The following is a 23580-nucleotide window of genomic DNA, read 5'->3' as shown; positions in this document are numbered from 1 at the left end:
AAAAGTCCCTTATTGGAGAAACAACGCGAAATCGCAAGTGTGAGGTGAGGGCATTACTCCATTGAAATTTATTTTGTACATGGTTGAGTGAATGAATGAATGAACGATGGGGCACTCCTATCAACCTCAGGAAACCCATTTCAGCTGCAGCTCCGCTAGCTTCCCTTCCGAGGGCTCCCTGTCGCATGCAGCCTCTGTCCTGCAGGGGCCGCTGCTAGCTAAACAACCCCAGGTCCTCCCCTGACGACTGACAGTCAGGATGTGACGTCAGGGCCGCTACTCCTTTGGCCTGAGTCAATATGGCTACCGCGGCCTCTGCTCCGGTGAATAAGGACCCCAGGTGCCTTTTTGGAGTGGAGCAGAAAAGGTCACTAGGGCCTGAAAGCCAATGAGGCGGCCATGACAGCGGAACATAGGCGGAAAGGGCAGCTTCAAATGGGGGTAACCAAACTGCGAGGATGAGGTGGGAAATGAGTCTTGCCTCATGACGTCACATCCGCCTAAGACTACTGGCTGATAACAGCCAATCTTCAGCTGCGCTCGCCTTCCCGCCTTCCTCTCGTGAGAACATACAGCCTTCCCCTACAGGGGAAGTCCCGCCTAGCGTCAGAACGTCACAGACGCCATGTCTAGCTACCATTACGGACAGGTGAGTGACTAAGGGGGTGGCGATGTTATGAGATATGAGGGGTCTGGCATGGGAGTGGTGCCCGGAGGGGGTCTACCTGGGCCCGCGGCTGCTGGGAGCAGAGGTCTGGAAGCGCGAGGCCTCGCGGCGGTGATGTCACCGGCACTCCTGGCACCTCCGCTGATGGTGGCACCAGCCCGAGCCTCCCACGCCCCCTTGTTTATACAACGAAGGGGTGTTCGAGATGGGGTGTCCAGGGTCCATGAACTCACCGACATCCTGGATTCTAGGGCCCCTCCCAGATCTCACATTATGGGTTTTAGTGCTCCTCTTACCTCCGACATTCTAAGTTCTAAGATTCCCTCCACCTCTGACTTTCTAGGTTCTAAGACTTCAGCTCTGGCATTCTGTGTTTCTTAGAATCAATGTTGTGCGTTGTTTCCAAGGCAGGAGAGTAGAAAAACTAGGCAGTAGGAGTTAGGTGACTTGCCTAGGGTCACAGCTAGGAAGTGTGAGGCCAGATTTGAACGAAGGATCTTCCGTCTGTTGGTCTGACTCAATCCACTGAGCCACCTAGTTCCTGGAAATAACAGGTTCTTTGAATTGCTCTATCTCTAACCTTTATTATGTGGGATACTAAACAAATCACATGCTTTTCCCAGGTCTCAGTTTTCTCATCTCTTTAAAAAATCTTAGTAGATAGTTTCTCTTTTAATCCTAGATGTTTAATAAAGCTCCTTTCCAATCCTGCAGTTCTCTACCCTATCAACCCTAGTCATAGAATTATACAGAGCGGTTGGGTTGGCCATGTAAATCCTTATAAACCATCTGGTCCTCTCACCTCACTGGAAAAGAAATTGGAACCTGGAGAAGTTAAGGGATTTGGCCAAGTGAGTTAGTAGTAGAACCAAGGCTAGAACGGCTGGCCTCCCAGGCCAAGGCAAAGCTCTTTCCACTCTTGATAAGAATTCATATTTATTTGGAATCGTGTTTCTTCACAATAGTTTTGTGAGGTAGGTAGTGATAATAATAATAACAGCAATAATAATATTAAAACCTGACACCTAAAGGTCTCTTTTAGGTCAACATAATTATCACTATTTTAAATATGAAGAAATTCAGTCTTTGCTTCTTTAAGGAGAAATTTAATTTCTTAGATTTTAGCAATTAGAAGGAGACTGAAGATTATATAATCCAGGTTTCAGAAGTTTTTTGAACTTGGATGGGAAAAAAATTACATCTTTATTTCAATGTAATTGGTTTTGTAATTATCCTTTGTTTTATTTTATTCATTTAAAAACATATTTTGAGGAGCCTATGGGGCTTTACTAGTTTTACAAAAAAGGCTAAGAACCCTTGATTTAATCCAAACCCCTTTGTTTATCAGTAAAGGAACCGAATCCAAGAAGGGGAAGCACACAGGGTGTTAGAGCTTTCAAGTATTGTAGATTAGCTTCAAATTTAGCATTCTTTGTACATCACAAGGCATATGACTCCATCATTCTATCCTCTGACCAGACTTGTCATTCTCCCTTTTCCTCTTTTATCTTGGTAAGATACAAAGAGGAAGGTAAGAAAGGGATCTGCCCATTAAGAACTTCAATCTAGTGAAGACAGGATGTCCACTCAAGAAACAGCCAGAGAACAGGACAATGTGTCCAGGTAATGCTTAACTGGAGATAAAGCAGACTGCATTATCATCTACCTTCTAAACTAGCCCTTCAAAACTTAAAACTTGCTAATTTTGGTGGAGGCACCCAGGTTCATAACTTCAGAGTCCACCTTTATTCTTCTCTCTTAGTCCTTACAGCTAACCAGTGGTTAGATCATATTAATTATGTCTCCATGCCTCTCACATCTATTGCCTTTTCCAGTCACATCTACCATCCTAGTTCAGATCTTCCTCACCTCTAGGCTATTCTAATATAGTTAAGGCTAAAATTGGGCTCCTTGCTGCCAGTCTCTATACATCTTTTTTACTATATTATTCCTTTGCTCAAACAATAAGTCCCCATTGCCTATAGAATTAAATGCATCACCCTGTGCTCAAAGGCTATATAGCCATCCTTATCTCATACTGTTCCCCACTTTGGACAAGTTCTATTGAGATTGAACTGATTCCTTGAGTGCATTCTCTCATCTCTATGTATTTGAATAAGACTTTCCATTACTATAATGCACTCCTCACTTTTTAAATTGTCATTAAGGCTCAACTCTTGGTGCTACCTCTTCCATGAATTCTTCCCTAGTTTCCCCCCACTTTCCCTCCTGCTTCGATTTCTTTCTTTTTTTAAAAAACTTTTACCTTCTGTCTTAGAATCAATCCTGTGTATTGGTTCCAAGGCAGAAAAGTGGTAAGGGCTAGGCCAGTGACGGCAAGCCTTTTTAGAGACTGCATGCCCAAACTGCATTCTCATGCCACATGTGAGCCCCCGCCTTATTTCAAACAGGGGAAGGAGGAAACACTCCCATTGGGCTGCTCTGGGGCAGAGAGGCAAGTGGTATGAAAAATGTACTCAGGTGTGTGTGGAGAGGGGGAGGGGAGTAACCCCCTCTCTCATTCGTGCCATAGGTTCTCCAACATGGGGCTAAGCAATGGGGGTCAAGTTACTTTCCCAGGGTCACATAGCTAGGAAGTATATGAGGCCCAGGACCTTCTGTCTCCAGATCTGACTCTATCCACTGAACCATCTAACTGCTCCCTGGCAGTTTTCCTTCTATATAATTAGCCTTTATATAATGCTTCAAATTTACAAAGCAAGTAGATGCTGTTATGGTTCCTATTTTATCATTAAGGAAACTGAGGCAAGCAAAGATGAAGTGACTTGACTAAGGTTCATATAGCTGGTAAGCATGCAGGACCTCTCAGCCCAGCTTCCATCAATCTGCCTTATATTTTGTTGTGTGTTGCAAGAATGATTTAGGTTATATCACAGTGTCCCTGGCACTTATCTTGAGCATTATGGGTTGAATTGTGTGGAATGGGAAGTTGAAGAAGATTCTTTTATTCTTTTCATTCAATAAATGGGAAGTGCCTAATATGTGTAACAGACATTAAGTACTTGCTGTCTGCAAATCCTAAATCATGAGTGGAAACAAGAGCAGGCCCAGCCTTCAAAAGGCTTAATTTCATTGGGGGAGATGTGTCTAGAAATGGGTACATTCAGGACACCCCTGGAAGAGACAGGCAGTAATCTGAGAGGGAAAAGAGCCAAGTATGGATAAAAACCTTGAGCTCTGCCCACAAGGCAGAGAACATTTCTTTGAGATTGCCTCAGGAACAGCCAGTGCTGAGGTGTAGACACAAAGATGGGGATGGGGCTGGGCTGGGACAGAGATGGCATAAACAAGGGCAGGATGTGCCTCTGAGTTCACCTACTTGGGACTTTATATTCTCTGTGCCCAGAGCATGGCAGAGCCTCTGTATCACTGGGGCAATCTGCCTCAGTGGAAAAAATGGGTTTTAGATTCAGAATCCCAGAGTTGGAGAGGGTCTTCAAAGCCATCTAGTCCTACCTGACTGGACAAGGATTCTTCCATGGAATAAACTTATTGATGAGTGGTAAGGGAGACTGCTGCCACCCACTGAGCAGAATTAGAAGCCAAGGGTAGGAGCTGCAGGGAGGGAGATTTGGGCTTCTCACCTGCTTCCACCATCATTCCTAGTTGACTTCTGGCACCAAGTGAACAAGGTGAATGGCTCTCACATGAGGCAGAATGCTGTAGCAAAAGTGTCTGCCCTACTTACCTTACACAGGTATAAAGATCAAAGAGAAAATGCCTGGGGAGATGCTTGTTAGGCAGTTGTGATGGATTATTATGGAAGTTCCCAGAATTACCCTCAGAGCTCAAAGCTCTTACTGTCTATTCCTCATTATGGTGCTGGATTATAATCACATTAGGATTTGATTTATTTGATTTATCAGCCTTTATTGTTTTTTTTTATTTTCTGGGTGTACCCTCAGTCTGCCTATAGTCTCTGACCAAAGTCCAGCCTCCATTGGGCAGAGCCTACTGCTTGGCAGCTTAAGTAAAGGCTGCTTTATGAATAGTTATTTAACTGAATTACTGTAAATTGCCTTTGACCTCAGTTAAACAGTATGACTGTTCATTGTGGGTAATCATGCTAGAGTGAATTTCTGAACATAAAATTCCAAATTATCTGAGAAAAGCAGGAGAGTAGTGATATGTTGACAGTAGTGGTGCAACCCAAGGGACTAAAGAAATTATTTTTCCCTGCTCCCTCTCCCCCCAATTCTTTTTCTCCAAACCTCCTGGGCAGCCACACTCAAAATTTGTTTCACACTTCACTAAGTCTTGTTCCTGCCCTCCCTAGCCCTGCAGAACACAGTGGGACACTGGAGAATTCCAACCTGTTCTTGCATACTCCTGGTAACTTTCCACTGGCCTGGCATTTTGGACCTGAAAAGTGGTGCAGATGTTGGAACTCCAGGAGTAGGGAAATCTCTTCTGGCTTGGAGGTGGAGGGAAGTATATGGCATTGAGATCCCACTTTGGAGTGTGAAAAGATCAAAGGCTCATAAAGGCCTTCTAGTCCAAACCTCTTCATTTGAGGGCCCAGAGAAGGTATGTCTCACCCTAAATCACACTAGTGGTAGAACCCAGGTTCTCTGATGGCATCCCAGTGCTCTCTGCTTCACACATTGTGCCTCAGTAATAGTAACTGTTCCCACTTCTATAATGAATTAAGACCTAAAAGTACTTAATTATCCCTATTTTACAGATGAGAACATAGGTTCAGGGACATAAAATGACCCACTTGATACCACATAGTCTCTTTCTAGAGTAGAATTTGACTCCAAGGTCCTGATCCCAAGGCCAAAGGGCTGTCTTGTCTAAAGTAGAACTAGTACTTCCCAGGCCTCTGCCTCAGCAGAAGAGGTTCCCAGGTCACAGATGTGCAGCAACCACAAGAGTTTAGTGGTTTCTGGATTTGTAGCCTAAATTTTTTAGAAGCCTCAGGCTTGTAATTTAGGATGCCCTGCCTTTTCTTTCACTCATTTAATTACTTATTTAACTCTTCAGTACACTTGGCCATAGTAATAATTGTTGACATTAATATCGTGCTTTTCAGAGCACTTGGCACATACTATCCTTTGATCCTGCCAACAACCTTGGGAGGAAAATGCTATTATCTCCATTTTACAGATGAGAAAACTGAGGTTGAGAGAGATGAGTGACTTGCATCAGCTAATTTGTAGCTCACAAGACTGAGATAGCATTCACACATAGGTAGTCCTGGCTCCTTTAGCTATTTGAGGCAAGATTTGAACACTTGACTCTTATGTGTAGCATTCTATCCACTAATACTGTACTGTACTTGAGGAAAATTATACCCATTTTTCAGGTGAAATAAACTGAGGCTCAGAGCAGCTAATCAATTTTCTCAATGTCCTGTTACATCTAGTGTCAGAACCAGGACTGCAACCCAATTGCCATCTGATTCCAAATTGAAAGTTTTCCCTTCTATACCTCATTGCTTCCTTATGTAAAATGTGTCTCCCTCATTTCCTGGAAGGGGGTTCTACACACAGAAGGTGTTTAATCAATGTTTGAATGAAGTACAGTAAGTACAAAAGTATAATCCAAGTGCCAGGAGAGATTTAGCTCAATTCAAACATTTTGTCCATGGGTCACTATGAGACCGTGATGATCCTGCTCTAAAGAAGCCTTGATGTATGTATGAGGTTTATAGTATATTGGGGATCCTCTTAAGAACCAAAGACAAGTTTTTCTTGACTAGTTTTACCCCCACTAGCATTTGTGGGGTTTAGATACTACAACAACAAGGTACGGGTTTGGTTATTGTACTTTTCCTAATAGGAAGATAATCAGACTAGGAGAAAAGAGAGTGGGAGTACCTAGTTGGAACATAAAGACCCTGGAGTATGGAACTCAGCTAAACTTAAGAGTATCCCAGTTTAGGGGAGTTGGCTCTTGGCCTTGAGTCTCTTCTACCCATAACCTTTGTTTCTGGACTTTCTTCTCAGTTGAATACTTCCTGGTTTAATCTCTGACCCTGGGCTCTTGTTGCACACTGAACAATAGTTGTGGTTGGACTTAGACCCCAGAAAGCGGAAGAAGCCAGCTGCATATCCACCCCTACTTGATATCAGCTTGGACATCCTCAGTGGAAAGATCCATTCATTCATGCTTTCATTCTGCCAACATATCGAGCAATTACTGTTTGTAGAGCTCATTTCTCAGGGCTAGGATATAAGACCCTGCATTCAGTGAGTCTGTAATCTAAAAGGGAAAGAATGTTTGCAAATATCAATGATCCAAGGAAAAGTGAAACAAATATAAACGAGCTCTGTGGACACTTTTGTGAGAAAAAGCATGAAGAACTTGAGATGGGCACTTAAGGAGACCTGACTTTGGACCTTGGCCCTGACACTCTGGCCATGGTTCCAAGCCTGTTTCATTCTTTCTAAAACAGGAATAATGATACACGACTTCCTTCACAGAGTTGTTGTGAGGAAAGTGCTTTGAAGGCCTTAGGTTCAATAGACAGGGAATTTTCCTTCTTGCCCATGGTGGTTCAGCTTGAACCATCAAGTTGGTGCAGTCAGAACACAAGACTTCCCTTTTGTAGGACAATGGTTTTTTTGTGGCACCACACATACCGAGTTGTTTCCTCAAGAAGAACAATCCTAGAGTCTCAGAATTGGAAGGTATTTCCAAAGCCACCTAGTCCAATCTGGACCTCCCTAGAATCCTTTCTACAGTTGTCTCCCAAATGGCACCCAGATTTCCCTCAAAGATCTCTAATGGCAGAAAACCTCCTACTTTGGGTGCAGTCATTCTTAACCTTCTTTGTGACCAACATCCCATTAGCAGCTGGCAAAGCCTGTGAATCCCTTCTGCAGAGGGTGTTTGTAAGTTTATAAAATGAAATACATGGGATTACAAAGAAAGCCAATTATACTGCAATAGAGTTATAAAAAAACTTTTTTAAAACAAATTGAGGGAACTAGATTAAGAACTGCTGCTTTAGGGATAGTCCGTTATTTCACTTTGGGAGATCCCTAATTGTTATGAAGTTTTCCTTCTATCTACCTAAGTCTGCCTATCAGCAATTCCTGTTCTGTCCTTAGAACCAAGAAGAATAATACATGTTCCCCATCTATACAGCAGTTATTGTGCCTCCCATGAATTTTCATTTCCTGAAACTGAGTATCACCAGTTTCTTCTACAGAACCTCGTGTTGTTTATTTTTCATCCTTTTCATCAGTCTGGTCCCTTGCTCTTCTGGATATTTTCTAGTTTGGCAGTGCCCTTCCTAGAATGTGGCCCTCATTGACCTCAGTAATTTAATTTATTGACATAAGAGATCACTGTTTCCTCCAGGTGTTAAATTTTGGGGTTCACGTCACTGAGGACCACTGAGCAAACTAGAAAAGAGCCACAGGTTCAGCTTGCTTGTCACAACGTTCAGTGATCCCTCTAGATTCCTTGAAGTCAATTACACCTTGTCCTGGACTTGTTCTGCACTCTGTAAAGACCAGGAGTTGGTGGAAAGTCCCTTGAATAAATGGTGAGGACATTTTCTTCCAAGTTTGCATCCCTGTTTTTAACCTCAATATCTTTCTTACTTTCCACAGGGCTACCCAGGAGCTGCTGGACAGGCCCCAGGAGCCCCACCAGGCAGTTATTACCCAGGACATCCCCAGTATGGAGGTGGGCTGCCCCCTGGGGGGGGTTATGGAGGCCCAGCTCCTGGAGGGCCTTATGGACCACCATCTGGTGGAGGGGCCTATGGACATCCCAGCCCAGGGGGGCTCCCCTCAGTAGCTCCTGGAGGACCATATGGAGGCTCTGCGCCAGGAGGTCCCTATGGCCAGCCTGCTACAAATCCCTATAATACCCCTCAGCCAGGACCTTATGGGCAAGGCCCATCAGTAGGTGAGTAGAAAGGGATAATTTCCTCTCTGTCCATATCTCCCTCTCCCTCACTCTTCCTGAACATATTCATTGCCCTCAACCTGCCTTTCAGTCCATTATCCCTCTTATGACCTCATTTTCTTTGCTTCATAATTTTGACTCTTTAAGTTAGTTCACCTGTGCCCTTGCCTGCCCTGAACCCCTAGACTCTTTGTTCTGTTGCTGCTTGTACCTTACCAAGCCTCAACCCTGGATTATCACTCATCTCTGCCCCTACTCATAGACTGCAGAATGCCACTGGAGGAAGTGACCCAACTGTGTCCATTGGATCCACTACCTATTTAAGGGGTTCTGATTTCAACTGGTCCGTCACTGCTGCATGTCAGTTCTCTTATTTTCGTGATCAACCATCATATTCCCCAATGTGGTGGTTCTAAGCTTTTCCTTATACTCTGTGCCCAACCTGTCTTCTCCTGGTTCCCAATTCTGTCTTCAAAACTTCTTTATAGTCTCTATTCTTTCATCCTTTGTTCCATCTCTGACATAGAAATAGGTCTTTGTCACCTATTTCCACCCCCAACCTTCAGTCTCTTCTTATATACTATCTTCTTCCTTGCTGATATACTCAAGTCTCCCTTCATTCTAACAGACTGACACTACCTTGCTTGGCTCCAACATTTCTTCAAACTGTGCTACAGCTCCTTTTGTATAGTCAGCTTCCTGGAAAAAGTTGTGTATGCTCATTGGCTTCCCTTCATGCCTAGCACTAGTAGGCATTTAATAAATGCTTGTTATTTGATTGGTCTGTCTTAAAGTCTCACCACTCAGCTGCTACGAGGCATCTCTTAAGTGGTAAAACCTTTTTTTCTCAGTCCTCACCTTCCTTGACTTCTCTTTACTTTTTGACACTGCCCCCTGTCACCCTGCGCCCCACCCCTCACCCCTACTCTGCTGCTGTGGCTTTTGTAACATCCTTGGCTTTGATTCTCTTCCTGTCTGCCTTATCATCCCTTTTCCTTCTTCTTTTGCTGAGTCATCATCTATAGCCTCCCTTCTAAATGTGGGTGTGTACCCCTAGGTTCTGTCCTCATCCTGGTTTTCCCTCAGGGTGATTTCATCTTCTCGGCAGGCAGTGGGGTTTGGGAAGGGGTTCGGTTTTCTCTATGCAGATAGATGGATTTCTGTATCCATATGTCCAGCCTCATTCTTGTAAACTGCAGTCCTGCATCAATTGCCTGTACTGGCCATTTTCCCAATGTCCCATCAGTATTTCAAGTTAAACACATCTAATATGGAATTAATAACTATCTTCCCCTAAAAACCTTCCCTTGTCCAGATTTCCCTTGTTCTGTTGAGGCATCTACCTTGTTCCACTCACCTAGTTTTATAGCCTTAGACCCATGTAAATCTGAGTTTGGATATCCTTTAGCATTGCTTCCAGTTATATACTATTATTGTATTTATTGTTCACTTTGTCCTGTTTTCTTTATTCTGTATCAGTTCAGATAAGTCTGCTATGTTTCTCTTGAATTTCTCATACTCATCATTTCTTAATAAGCAATTGCATTGCAAATACCATTGCATCCTTACCCCACACTTTGTTCTACCATTTCCCAATTGATAAAGACCCACTTTATTTCCAGGTTTTTGTACCTTCTATAAAAATTTTAATATGTCTGGTATGCTTTTTATTTAATTGGACCTCTTTTCAGGATCTTCCAGTGGTGAGATTGCTGGGCACGAGGGTGTAAATAGTCAGGTTACTCACATAATTCCAAATTGTCTTCTAGAACAGCTGACTCCATCTACCCACAGCTTTATAATCCTTGTACTATATTATTAATCTGCCTGTCTTCCTAGAGCCCCTCTAATGTGGACTATTTCCACCATTTATCATCTAGTTTCAAGTGAGGGGCCTCTCCCACTTAAAACCACTCGAAAGGCAGGCAGAGAGAGTTGATGTTCATGGGATGAGGGGGACCAGAAGCAAAACTACACACAGAGGAGTCCTGGACAACTATCTTCCCACCTGCTGTGCCAGATTCCAAGCCTGGGCTTCAGGATCCTGGGACCTGGGCTACACCAACAACAAGGCACCCAGACCACCCTCCAAATGCCAGGCCCTGGCATTAGTCCACAGTGAGACCCAGAAGTCGATAATGCTTGACCCTTTTAAGCCTACACTGTGAAGACCTGCAGCCCGCTCCCCCCTCTGCCCCAGACAAAATAACTCACAGTGCTGAGCCCTTCAAGCTAGCAGCAGAGGACACAGAATCAACAGCTTTCAGAATTCCTAGTCCACAGGCAAGAAAGACAGGGAAAATGAGCAAACTGAAAAAAAAAAAACAACCACCTAACTCTAGAACATTTCTATGGAAACAAAGCAAAACACAGTCAAGGAGACTGAGAGCCAAGTAACCACATGCAAAATTCCAAAAGCTGGGATCTTTGAGTTTATCAAACACTAGCTTGCTGAGGTCATTTATCCCTAGCCTGTTCCATTGGTCCACCCTTCTATTTCTTAGCCAGTGCCAGATTGTTTTGATGATTACTGCTTCATAGTACTGTTTAAGATCTGGTACTGGTAGGCCACCATCCTTCACAAAAGGATGATATTTTAAAGAATGCTCCTGATTTATTAAGGCACCCCAAGTATCATTCCCTGTTAATCCTGGTGTTTTTGTGTGGTTTTTGATAAGACTTTATGATGTTCTTGAAGCTGCCAGAGTGAGAAAGAATCTATTTTGTGTTCCTAGATACAAGAGTTGGATGTATTCACATGATCACCTGCTTTTACAAAAAGTCCGCAGGAAGTAAAATGTCTGCCATTCAGTGAGCATTCATAAGAATGTCCCTGAAGACAGCCTCTGCAGACTCATCTCAAAGGTGACTGCCCTTCCAGGCAACACAAGTTTTGAAGAGACTCAAGGCCTTTCTGGGCTCCATTGAAAAACAGAATCTAGTGTCTCAAGCCAACCTTTAATCTCTCTTAACTTGGCAATCACTGTTGGTTGGCACAGAAAAGGTGGGTAGTCCCAGTGTAAGTGGCCAGTCTGATCTCTGTAGTTGTCAGTCCTGCCTTTAGGCCTCCGGTTGTGGAGTTAAGCCAACAGATTAAGATGGTCACTTCCTTTGCCCAGCTAACACCAAGCCAAACTGGAGCTGGTTGCCTTGATAGGGTCGAAATAGTAGTGACTAGCAGTGGTTAGAGACATGTATGATGGTAAGGCAGAGATGACAAACTAGCCTGTAGACCTGCAACACTCTGGAGTACTTCCCCAATCAGATTCATACTGGGAAATACTAAACAAAATAAGAAGAATACAGTAAAACAAAGATCACATTTTAACATCACATTTTAAAACTGAAGTCAATATGCAGCCTGCAGGCAACCTAAGGGAGCGATTAAGGGTTTCTGTTTCTACTTGTTTGACACCATGAATGTGAGGAGTGCTGTGGGTTCCATGTTCCCATATACAAGTGCAGCAGCAGCTAAACTGAACCCTGGGAATTGCCCAAACTGGGTAATAGTAATAAGTTACCAGTCAAAGAAGAATTATTTGTACTCATTTTCAGGTACTTGAAAGGCTAAGTAGGGCAGCTGTGAAGATCTCTATTTTAATAACAGCCTTTGTAGATCCACAGCAGGGCCAGGGAGCAGGAAACATGTCCAGATAGGTCCAGTACTGGAATCATGGGTCATGAGGGATTCATCAGTTGGGATAGGGTGGGGAAAAGAAAATTGATCATTCCTTTGACCTCTTATGTAATAGGAAATGGTTTTTATTGTGTATATTTGTAACAGTTCGATATATATTATATATCTTGGATACCAGACTTTTATCAGAGATATTTGATGTCAGGATTTTTTATGTAATCAACATCTAGTCATTTTGGGAGCATTGATTTTGTTTGTATAAAAATATTTTAATATTCTAGAAGGGAATTTGTCTATTTCATCTTTTATGATCTCTATCTCTTATTTCATTATGAATTCTTCCTCAGCCATAGTTACAAAAGGCACCTGCTTTTAGTCCCTCCCCCCCCTTTTTTAATGTATCTTCTCATTGATAGGTCATTTATCCATTTAGAGCTTATTATGGTATATAATGTAAGATGCTGATCTAATCATGTTTTCTAACATCTTCCAGCTCTCACAGCCATTTTTGTCATGTAGAGAGCACTCACATCTTGATTTATTGCACATTAGGCTACTTTCTTTCTGTTCATTTCTTTCCAAGTCTTCCTTACCTAGTTTGTTTCACTGGTCTACTTTTCAAATAGTACCAAATAGTTTGGTGGTTACTGTTTTCTAATGTTGTAGGGTTTTTCTTCTTTTTGTTTTTATTATCACCATCTTTTCCTTGAAATTCTTGACCTTTTATTCCTCAGTGAATTTTGCTGTTTTCTTGTTCAGTTCTGTAAAGTAATCCTTGATTAGTTGAGGCATGTGTTGATTGACATATGAGCAGCTTGGGCTCTGACCCTCTAGAACTTTAATCTTCAGTCTGAATCTTAATTCTTTCATCTCCACTATAGGGAGAGTCAGCCCTACCTGCTCTTGTTTCCTGGGACTCTCTTGGGAACAAAGAACATGATCATAAAATAGGGGACATTAGAGAGCAGGGCCCTTTTTGAGCTTTCTCTCCTTGCAAATCATTAGCCTTTAATTCTGTTGGGAGTGATTTGAAGCCAAAAGAGGGAGACAGCCAGGGAACAGTGAGGTAGGAGAAGATAGAAGGCAAATTGCAGAGAAAGAGATGAGAGAAAAGGATGAAGGGACACCGGGACTGAAGGTCCTGAAAAGAAGAGAAGCCTTGGATTAGAAGACTTGAAGGAGAAATTAGGCCCACCCATAACAAATGGCAGAAAACCTGCCTTGTGCCTTCCCTATACTTACTTGCCATCCACAGCTTGCATGAGCCATGGACACCAAACTACAAGCTTAGGACTTATGCAGGCACCTTCTTCAGGGTCCCTACAGGGATGGTGTTGCTGGAGAGGCAAATTAAAAAAAAAAAAGTCTTTGAGACTAAGCCCTGGGCTTGCTGAGCCTGCAGCTTTATCTTGCTGAAACCCTAAAGCTCTTCTCTGTTTGCTCTTAACTCATCCAGCATCATATTGGATTTTATTTTTCCTCTTTTCTCATCCTGAGCTGAGACAAAGCTATGTAAAATCATCAGAGCCTCTCATTCATCCCTCATATGGCCCTCTCTGGGCATTTTGGCCTCAGTTTCTTTTTCTGTAAAGTGAATGGACAGTATCAGATAATCTTTTAAGCTTTCTTCCAGACCTGACATTGTATATTGCAAAACCCCTTCCAGCTCTGCTAGTCTCTGTTCTGAGGTCCTTTTCAGTTCTGATAGTGTTATAAGATTCCTTTCATCCCAGGTAGACAGCTTCTATTATGTAGACCATATACAGAATAGTATTCGTCTCCCCCTTTTTTTGTTGTTCACTCTACCCCTCAACTTGCCTGTCCTCTTTCCCTTCCTTTTACTTTTTATCCCTGTGACTTTTTCCCAGAATTGCTGTAATTAGGCATTAAAATCCTTCTTGGATCTCATAGAATTCCCTATTTATGGAATCTAGCTGTTTCCTCTGTCAGGCATGGATAAATAAACCACCTTCCTTCAGTACCCTGTTTCCTCTATTTCTTATTTTTTCCAGATCTTCCCTTCCCCAACCCCAAGTAACATTTCTCTTACAGCATCTCATCATGGTATGGAAGCGACCTTGGCTTCTTGGAGACTAGTAGAGTGTAAACTCTGGCAGGGCCTACCAGTTGGAAAGCCTTGCAAGTGTGGGCTCAGTGACAGATTCTGTGCCTGTCCAGGAGGACCAGCTCAGTTGAATGGCCAAAAGCTCTTCCCCGAAGTAAAGAAGTTTTTCAGTCATAGCAATTCAAAAACTTCCTACTAGGCATAAGAGGAATTTGGAGTTGTATATGTAGAGAGGGGTACCCACTGCAGTAGAATCATGTGGACTCCAAGTGAAAATTCATACACTGATCCATAGTAAACAAAAAGTTCAAAATAAATAGCATCATTGGACTTTTAATTTTTATGTATTGTTACATAGCATATTAACTCATGCTTACAAGTCTATAAGCCCAACTTCTCCCTAAAAGAAGACAGATCTTTATCTTTTCATTCCCTTCTTTTTAAGATGTGAGCCTATGTCCCCATTAAAAGGCCACTCAGGCTTCAGGAAGTTCAGGTCAGACTTCCTCATTCCATGTCTGGTACTCATAACCATACCACATTTCAATCAATCAGCAAATATTTATTAAGCTCCCACTGTATGCCAGACTATGTAATTGGTGCTAGAGTTATAAAAAGTGAAACAATCCTCACTGTTAGGAAGCTCCTATTCTGTTGGTACGGGGTCTTTCTCTTACAAAGCAGAGAGGGATACATTATTCTTCAAAACTCAAAACCCTCCATTCCCTAGCTCCAGGGATTGACATCCAAGGCTTGACCCAGATTCTTCATTCTGCTTGCTCTTCCAGGTGGCATTCCTCCTGGTGTTGACCCTGAAGCATACTCCTGGTTCCATTCAGTGGATTCAGATCACAGTGGCTACATCTCTGTGAAGGAGCTTAAGCAAGCCTTGGTCAACTCCAATTGGTCCACATTCAACGATGAGACCTGCTTAATGATGATAAGTAAGTCCCAACATTTTTCCTCCATTCTACCCTTTCTGTTTCTGCTCCCTGAAGAGTAAACCAATGAAATCCCTCATTGTCAGAGACCATATCCAAGAACCCTAAGGAAGTTGGGAGGGAAGTAAATATGCTTTCATCATGAAAAGGTGGCCCACTGGCTGGGAAATAGCCACATCTGTTGGTGGATGGAACCTGCTCTCAGGCAGGGTTTGAGTGTTTGAAGTTTGAGCCTTAGTGTGGCCCAGCTGACTTCTGTGTAAATCCTCTTTCTCATTCTAGGTACTGGGTCTAAAGGGGATTCACTTAGGAGAGCTGATATTCCAGGGCAGAGGTGACACATGTCCTTTTGTGTGACCTTAGGAAAGTCATTTTTCCTTTCTGTGTCTCTGCTCCTATCTACATTCCTGCCTCCAAGAGAAGCTCTGAGATTCAAAAGAAGTGACTTGGGTAAAGTGATACAGACATGTCAACTATTATTATTTTAGAAACCCTAATAAGTTGGTGATAGAAATGGAGGCATGAAAACTAGAAGGGGCAAATGGGAGACCACCAGAGAACCAGAGCCAGGATGTCTTGAGTCCATGTTTTAGTTTTGCCTCCATCTGTGCCCTTTACCATATTGAGATTTATACTCCTTACAGGGGAAAGGAGACCAGGTGCTTGGGGGTCCCTGTTGTTCAGTAGGTACAGCCCTTCTTTCTTCCCTTTTAGATATGTTTGACAAGACCAAAGCAGGCCGTATTGACCTCTATGGCTTCTCTGCCTTGTGGACTTTCATTCAGCAGTGGAAGAACCTTTTCCAGCAGTATGACCGGGACCACTCAGGATCCATCAATTACAATGAGCTGAAACAAGGTACCTGGCCACTAGTTCCTCTGCTCACCCCTCCCTCCTAAGGGGTTAAGGAAGTAGTATGTCCTGCCTCTCCCTTGCTTCTTGCCCCATGATCCCTTGGGGCCTGCTATGTTCCCAGCTTGGCCACAACTGTATTTGGGTACAATCCTTAACATTTGAGGCTGAGCTAGGAGAAAGAAATAACAACTCATCTGTAGCTCAGACCAGGAAGTTTGGGGCCATATATTCCATCTAGCTTCCCTTGCCCTGGCTATAGGGGTTAGCCTAAGATGCTGGGAACAGGTCTAGTCAAAGTGGAGGCAAGTTCTCATGTGACACTGCCCCATCAAAAAGGATCTTGAGAGAGTGATGGTAGAAACCAATGGTCAAAGATGGGATGGGAGAGATATTTGTCCTTTTGTGCCCCCTGCCCTTTCATAGAGACATGGTAGCCAGGGGCAGAGGCTATAGACTCCCCTCCTGGTGGGCAGCAAGGAGGGTGGGCAGAGGAAAATGCTTTTGGGTTTATTTACTACATTTATTTGGCAAGAATGTAACATCACATTCTTGGTTGCCTGTGAAGGGAATCCCAGGTAACACTGTACTGCCTTCTATAGTCACTGATTTCAGCCCCTGATAAGTAACTTGATCAGCAGGGTTGAGTTCCCTTCTCTCCACCCACTGGGTTGGAAAAGAAGTTGGGGCCTAAGTAGCTAATGAATTGGGTAAAAGAGAGTTACCTAGCAAGCCCTCTGTTGTCACAGGGACCAGTGCTAAGAGGGCCTAATGAGGTTTGGGGAATGCTCCCTGAACCTAGGGCTGCTCCCCAGAAGTGGTTGTAACCCACAGGGCTTGGTGTCTCTCCTCACCTACTTCTGGGATCCCATAACTTCCCCCTTTTCCAGGTGAGGATTATGTCTGAGGATGATGCAGTTCAGGTCATCAACAGCTTGGACTCAATGTGCCCAGCTCTATGTGGTCAGTGATGTGGGGGATATTTGAGAAGGAATTAGAGCTGGAAGGGACCCTAAGGACTCTAATTCCCTCATTTTACAGTTGTGGAAAGTGCCACCCAGAGAGAAGTGACTTGCTCTGGTTCACTCAGTAAATTACTACCTGAGATGGGACTCAAACCCCAAGTTTCTTTCTCAACAAAGTCCTTCACAGCAGAGAGTCTGCAAGTCTTGTTGGGGAGAAGACTCCCTTGGTCTCTTCTTCTGGGTGAGCCTCAGTTTCCACCACTTAAATTAAGAAGTTGGACTGAATTTGGGCAGCCTTTGGATAGGCAGGAGAATGGAAAGAGTGTAATTAATGGAAATAACACTGAATTTGCAGTCAGAATTCTGACTTGAGCTTTTGAGTCTGCCATTTAGTCCTTTTGTGACTTTAGGCAAAGCCTTCTCTCTCTGGGTGCCTAATTTTTCCCTTATGTAAAATGACGTGGTTGAACTCAGTGATCTCTTTGGTCCCATCAAGCTCCTGACCCTATGTCTGGCAGGATGGAAACTCTGATTGAATTGAGCAGGTTCTGGAGCCCCCTTATGTTCTATTGTGTTCTGATTATGTTTGACCCTTGCTAGTCTACATGAACACCATTGGAGCTACTAAGCTCTTTCTGTTTCCATGTGAGACGGTGGGCATGGGTCAGCCTGAATGTTGTCCCTCTTTCCAGCTTTGTCTCAGATGGGTTACAACCTGAGTCCCCAGTTCATGAAGCTTCTGCTCTCCCGATACTGCCCTCGTTCTTCCAACCCTTCCATGCAGCTGGACCGTTTCATCCAAGTATGCACCCAGTTGCAGGTGCTGACAGAGGCCTTTCGGGAGAAAGACACGAGCATGCAGGGTAACGTCCGGCTCAGCTTTGAGGAGTTCCTCATCATGACAGCCTCACGGATGTTGTGACCTCAGCATGGTGTGTGAGTTCTCCTTAGGGGCAGAGCCAGAGGAGATGCCTGTCCTCGGAGATCCAGGGACCTTGAAGAACCTTCCTCTGCCTCCCCACACTGGAAACAGTGGAGTTTTCTTCCCACTCCTCTCCCTTCTCTCCCCACTGCCCCCAAAAGAAAGTAGTGCTCCTCTTTCTTGGAGTGGTAACATTCTCAGAAAGGAGCCTTAGAACCTGATCATGACTGCCACACCATGGACATGGGGGAAGTAACCACCTCTGTAGGTCCTTGGCCCTAGAGCAGGATGGGGAGCGACCTATCAAGCAGCACTCACCAGTGGGCTGCATCAGTTTGCCTACGGGCCCAGGACACAGAAGGCTCAGCCCCCTTTGGCTTGGTCAGCTCAGGCCTCTGTATCCAAGCCAATCTCATGGCCTTTCTTGATGGCCTACACCTGCATTAGCTCAGCTCTCACCACTGTATATATTCTCCTTACTTCCTTGTGTGTCATTCTATATTAGACAGACTTGGGTTTTCTGAAGAGGAAACAAAGACTAGGGAAGGGCAGGGCAATTCCCATGAACATCCCACCCACCCCTCCTGCTGCCCAGCCCCATGCTGTGCCCATGCTGCTCCCCAGCACACCCCTTGTTGCCAATGCATCTCTGTTGTTTTCAATCTGTAGGGGCCAAAAGTCCAACACATCCATAAGCTTCAATAAAGGGGTGCTACCTCACAAATGCATCATCTGTTATCCTCAGTGGGTTACTTCCACCAACAGCCAGTAAACAAGAGCTTCCTGACCATTCAGGGAAGGGAGCTGATAGGGATGACTCATTTGGAAGGGACAGTGAGTGGCAGGCTTTCTGGCTTGACTCTCTGGGGCCTCCCCTAAGTAGGGGGCAGGGGCTCTCCTAAATTCTGTAGCCCAGATCTGAGCTCAGTGCCTTGTACAGAGTAAGTGCTTCAGATGTTTCTCTGGTCTCCCTTCTGCTTCTGGATGACTATCGCAATATTTTTTCTAGCATTGAACTTGATTACAAACTCTTTGTCATTAGAGGACAGAAATTTATAATTTTTTTCCTTTATATTGAGCTGAAATCTGCTTCCCTAGTATATCTTCCTCCCTTCTCCCTTGGTCTAATTGTGCTGTCTGGTACCAAGCCAAACAGGTCTAATCCCTCTTCCACATAATGGCCCCTCACATACTTGGGCATCAGTCACGTCTGAAATGTTTTTCCAAATCCAACTGCACAGTTGGTTAGAGACCCTGCTGACAAAGCCAAGCACGTGGGCTTGCTCTCAGCACGGCTTAGGTCCCTTCCCTGACCCAGGAAAGTTCATAGCTCTCTGCCCTGTGTCCTCTGAGGAATAGTAGAGAGCCCCGGGCTGACCATCCTTCCCACTGGAGATAACTCCAAGCAGATCTTTGAGACCATCCTCAGATATGGACAGTGACCAGCCTTTTGGGTTGTGCCCCATTGCCTCTGATGTGTGCTTTCCATTGAGCTGGCCATGCTGAAAGTCTGGCTCCCCTGGCGGGAGAGCTGTGCTCCAGTATTTGGAGGGCCATCATGAGAAAGAAAACAACAGCAGACTTGTTCTACCTGACTCCAGAGAGCAAAACTAGCACTGGGTGACATTATCTAGTCCATTAGCTCAATACACAATATTGATTCTAAGACATTATGGGTTTTCTAAAAATAAATAAAAACAAGGCACAGTGCAGAGAGCACTAGATCCAGAATCAGAGGATCTGAGTTCAAATCCAGCCTTAGACCCTAATAATAATAACTCTGGAGAAGTCACTTAACCTCTGTCTGCCTTGGTCTCCTCAACTATTAAAAAGAACCTCCCAGGGTGAAGATCTGAATGAAATCATTCACTTGGCACAGGGCCTGGCCCACAGTAAACCTGTTACTTACTGAGCCTCGATCACTGAACCTGTTGGGGTAGAGCCTCTCTTTGGGGCTACAGCAGCAATCCCAAGGTCCCTTTTGACTGGGAATCCTGGGAACGAGAAGTGAAGGCTCTTAGCAGTGAATCTGGCTGTCCTCATTCAGGCAGCTGCTACCAGGCAGAAACAGTGAGGTCAGAGAGAAATGCTGCTATTGAGCAGAAGCAGTGGCTGGTGCTGGAGCAGCCTGTCAAGGCAGCTGTCCAGTGTTCCTTGGCGGAGCTCAGCTCCAGAGAGGGCAGCTCTTCTGTGAGGGGGGACGCAGGGCTGCTTTCTCATAACCCACCTCGCAGGTGGGAGTCTGGCTGGGCCCAGAAAGAAGGCCTTACCCCACCATTAGCCAATCTAAGCCCTCCAGGGATAAAACTGCCCAGATCATGTGCAGAGACGGGTACACGGGCACTGCAGGTGCCAGTCAGGACTCTTCTGGTGACTGTTCTTCCACAGTTCATAGGCGCAGAAGCCAACCATATGGCTTGGCTGTTGGAACTGGCAGGTGGATGCTGGGGCTTAGTTGAGACGAGGCAGTGGCCTGTTTGGATCACAGACCGCTGGGCTGCCAGGAGCTAGGCCAGAGCCAAGGCCATGATTTCTGTCCTGCCCCTAACCCCCTGTTGGCCCACCTTGCTGCAGCCATCCCTGTCCAGAGCCTGAGCCATTCAGATCTCATGCGGCTCAGACAGAGCAAAAGGAATAGTCTGTGCCATCTGTGTATTATATTAGCTACAACCAGCTTTTAATTAAAATGGCAGTCGGCTAGTGGCCAGTGCCTCAGACAGCAGGGAGCCCGCAAAGGCTTTAGCTCAGGCACCTGCTCTTCTCTCAAGACAGGATGGGATTTGGTGCAACCGGAGACTAGGGAAGGAAGGAGCACTGGAAGACCCCTCAGAGTGCCACTGTGATCGGAGGAGCCTTTCCACCATCATCACCCCCACCACCTCCCAGGGTAGCCCAGGCGTAGGGAGAAGCTGCCTGGTCTGGAGCCCAGAAATTCCACTGTGGCAAACCTCCAGGAAACTGCCGGCCTCACAGAAACCAGTCAACAGACATTTCTTAAGATCCCTCTACAGTTCTGAGGACTGGGCTAGATCTGGGCGTACAGTGACAAAAAGCAAAGGCCTTGTCTACAAAGAACAGCTGGGTGGTCCGGTGGATAAAGTCAGGCCTGGAGTTAGGAGGTCCTGGGTTCATGTGGCCTCAGACGCTTCCTAGCTATGTGAGCCTGGGCAAGGCACTTAGCCCCCTTTGCCTGGCCCTTACCTCTCTTCTGCCTTGGAACTGATATTTAGTGTCAATTCTAAGACAAAAGTATGAGTCTTAAAGATAACATTCAAATCTGGCCTCAGATCTGCCCTAGCTCTGTGACCCTGGATGAGTCACTTGACCCCCCCTCCCCCCTTTGCTTAGCCCTTAGCACTCTCCTGCCTTGGAGCAAATATACAGTGTCAATCCCAAAACAGAAGGTAAGGGTTTTAATAACTAAATAACATGTATATGTGTAAACATGCAAAGCAAATACAAGGCAATTTTGGGGGAAGACCCTCCTGCTGGGTAGCACAGTGGATAGAGAGCCAGGTCTGGAGTGAGAAAGGCCTGAGTTCAGATGTGACTTCAAATACTCAGTGTGACCACCTCGCTTTCCCCCTTTGTAAAATGAGAATAATTCTAGCACTTGCCCTACAGAAGACCAGACTTTGAGGTGGTATTTGTAAAGTGCGTCGCTCATTTGCCTGGCATATGTAGCCGCCACTCTAGAGACGTTTGCTGTGATTACGGATTGCTAGCTGCTGGGGGATCAGGAAGGGCCCCTTAGCTGGTGATGGGTGCAGGGGCTTTGCAGGAAAGTGGAGATGAGGCCAGGGAGCCATCTGCCTCGGGGCACCGATCTGGTCTTGGAGCAGCCAAGGTGAATAAGATGGAATGCACGGTGGAGCCCACAGATGATGCATAACTTGGCAGGGAAGAGGACGGGGGCGACGCCAGGGAGCAGCTGGGCTTGGGGGTTGTTCTGTCGGTCCCTCCGCTGGCTGGGCCCAGTGCTCTGGGGAGCTGCCAGGACCCGAGGCACAGGTAGCAAGAGAAAGGAGCCTCCATTGTTCCCCACTTGCCTGGAGACAACACCCACCCGCAGATGAGCTCAGACATCTAGGGGGCCGCACAACGGGGAGAACCTCGGCCTGGACACCCCGGGGACCTTCTGTGAATGCCTCTGTCGAGGTGGGTAGCAGAGGCCAAAGCTTGTTGGAGATGCCTTTGGGGTGAAGGCCCGGCCCTGCAGGAGGCGGCTCCCCAGAGCTCTTACTCTCCAGGGCTCTGCTTTGTTGAGTAGCTACTGTGGGCCAAGCATGGAAATAGGCCCCGGAGCACAAAGATGAAGTTAGAAGCAGAGCCTATCTTCAACTAGTTTACCTGTGAGGGAAGCTTAGGTGATGTAGTGGATAGAGCACCAGGCCTAGAGATGGGCGGTCCTGGGTTCAAGTTTGGCCTTAGACACATCCTAGCTGTATGACCCTGGGCAAGTCACTTAACCCCCATTGCCTAACCCGTAACCTCTCCTGTCTTGGAAACCAATACATGGTATTTATTTTAAGACAAAAGAGAAGTTAATTAGAAAAAAGCAATACCTTCTAGCAGAGAAAAACAAAATAGGATATTAGCGTGGAGAAATGGGGCTATGAATGGAGGCTCCTCTGGGAGGGGACTCCTAAGCTGGCCTGGGAAGGAAGCTTCATTCCACAAACTTTATTAAGCTGTGGACCAGGCACTGAGCTGGGTGCTGGGGACACAGACAGACGGGTCCCTGGGCGGGTACTCTGGGGGCATCAGGCCACCGAGATAGAGAAATGTCATCTAGGCAGGGCCTCCAGCAGAGGCTCCAAAGGCTTCATCCCTTTCACAGGGTGACTGGCTGTGGGCGGGGACCTCCCACTCCAGGACTCAGGAAGACCCTGGTGCCCCCGGGCGAGGCCGAGGCCATTCGGAGCCGATCTCCACGAGCGAGCGCCCGCTCTGAACAGCCTCCTTGGTCTGGGACTCTGTTCCGATGGAGAAGGGGAGGCTGGGCTTGACTAGCTCAGCCCCTGAGAAGTCCTAGCAGAGCCCTCGAGGCCCCGATGGCCACGAGGCTGCCCTGCTTCCCTGGTGCCAGGAAGAGGAGCAGGTGGTAGATGGCGACCCCCGCCGTGCTGGGCAATGCAGGTGAGCCTCGGGACAGACGGGCACAGAAGCCAGCTGCCCAGCAGGCCCGACTCAATCCTCCTTGCCAAAGGAATAAAGCTGTAGCTCGAGAAGTACAGAACGGGATCATCCCATCTGGCACAAAGTCCCAGGAGCCCCCGATAATCCCAGGATCGGATAATCCTCCAAACAGATGATCCGGGATAATCCAAAAACCCTTTCCCTGGGGCTCTGGGGGGCGGGGGGCCCTGGGGCAGGGAGGAGAGCCAGCAGGCAGCCAGGCCAGACTGCCCCAAAGCCATCGCCTCGCTCACAGTCCCAATCCGCGGGTCAATGCCCCAACCAGGGGCCGCGTGGGGGGAGAGCAAAGGGGGTTCTGTGGCTCAGAACGAGGTCCGGGACAGTCCCCGAGGGACGTTAGGCCTCCTCCCCATCGGCTGGACCCCGGCCCAGGCCCAGCCAAGAGCGTGGGAAGAGGGAAAGTCTGGTCGGATGGACTCTGCTTAGCTCAGCTCGCAGACAAAGC

At 45.9% G+C, this 23580-nt stretch overlaps 1 protein-coding gene across 1 annotated transcript; it reads left to right on the top strand.

Moving 5' to 3' along the window:
• The first annotated feature begins 253 nt into the window (after window positions 1-253).
• PEF1 (penta-EF-hand domain containing 1) lies at window positions 254-18664 on the top strand. The gene is made up of 5 exons (XM_007492867.3): window positions 254-649; window positions 8254-8554; window positions 15045-15200; window positions 15912-16055; window positions 17707-18664. Exons 1-5 carry the CDS (start codon window positions 626-628, stop codon window positions 17934-17936), a joined length of 855 nt encoding a protein of 284 aa, XP_007492929.1. The 5' UTR covers window positions 254-625; the 3' UTR covers window positions 17937-18664.
• The last annotated feature ends 4916 nt before the right edge of the window (window positions 18665-23580 follow it).

This window comes from Monodelphis domestica, chromosome 4, assembly GCF_027887165.1.
Source record: "Monodelphis domestica isolate mMonDom1 chromosome 4, mMonDom1.pri, whole genome shotgun sequence".
Classification (NCBI taxonomy): Eukaryota; Metazoa; Chordata; class Mammalia; order Didelphimorphia; family Didelphidae; genus Monodelphis; species Monodelphis domestica.
The sequence above is the reverse complement of the archived record's forward strand: the minus strand, read 5'-3'. Positions and strand labels throughout refer to the sequence as shown.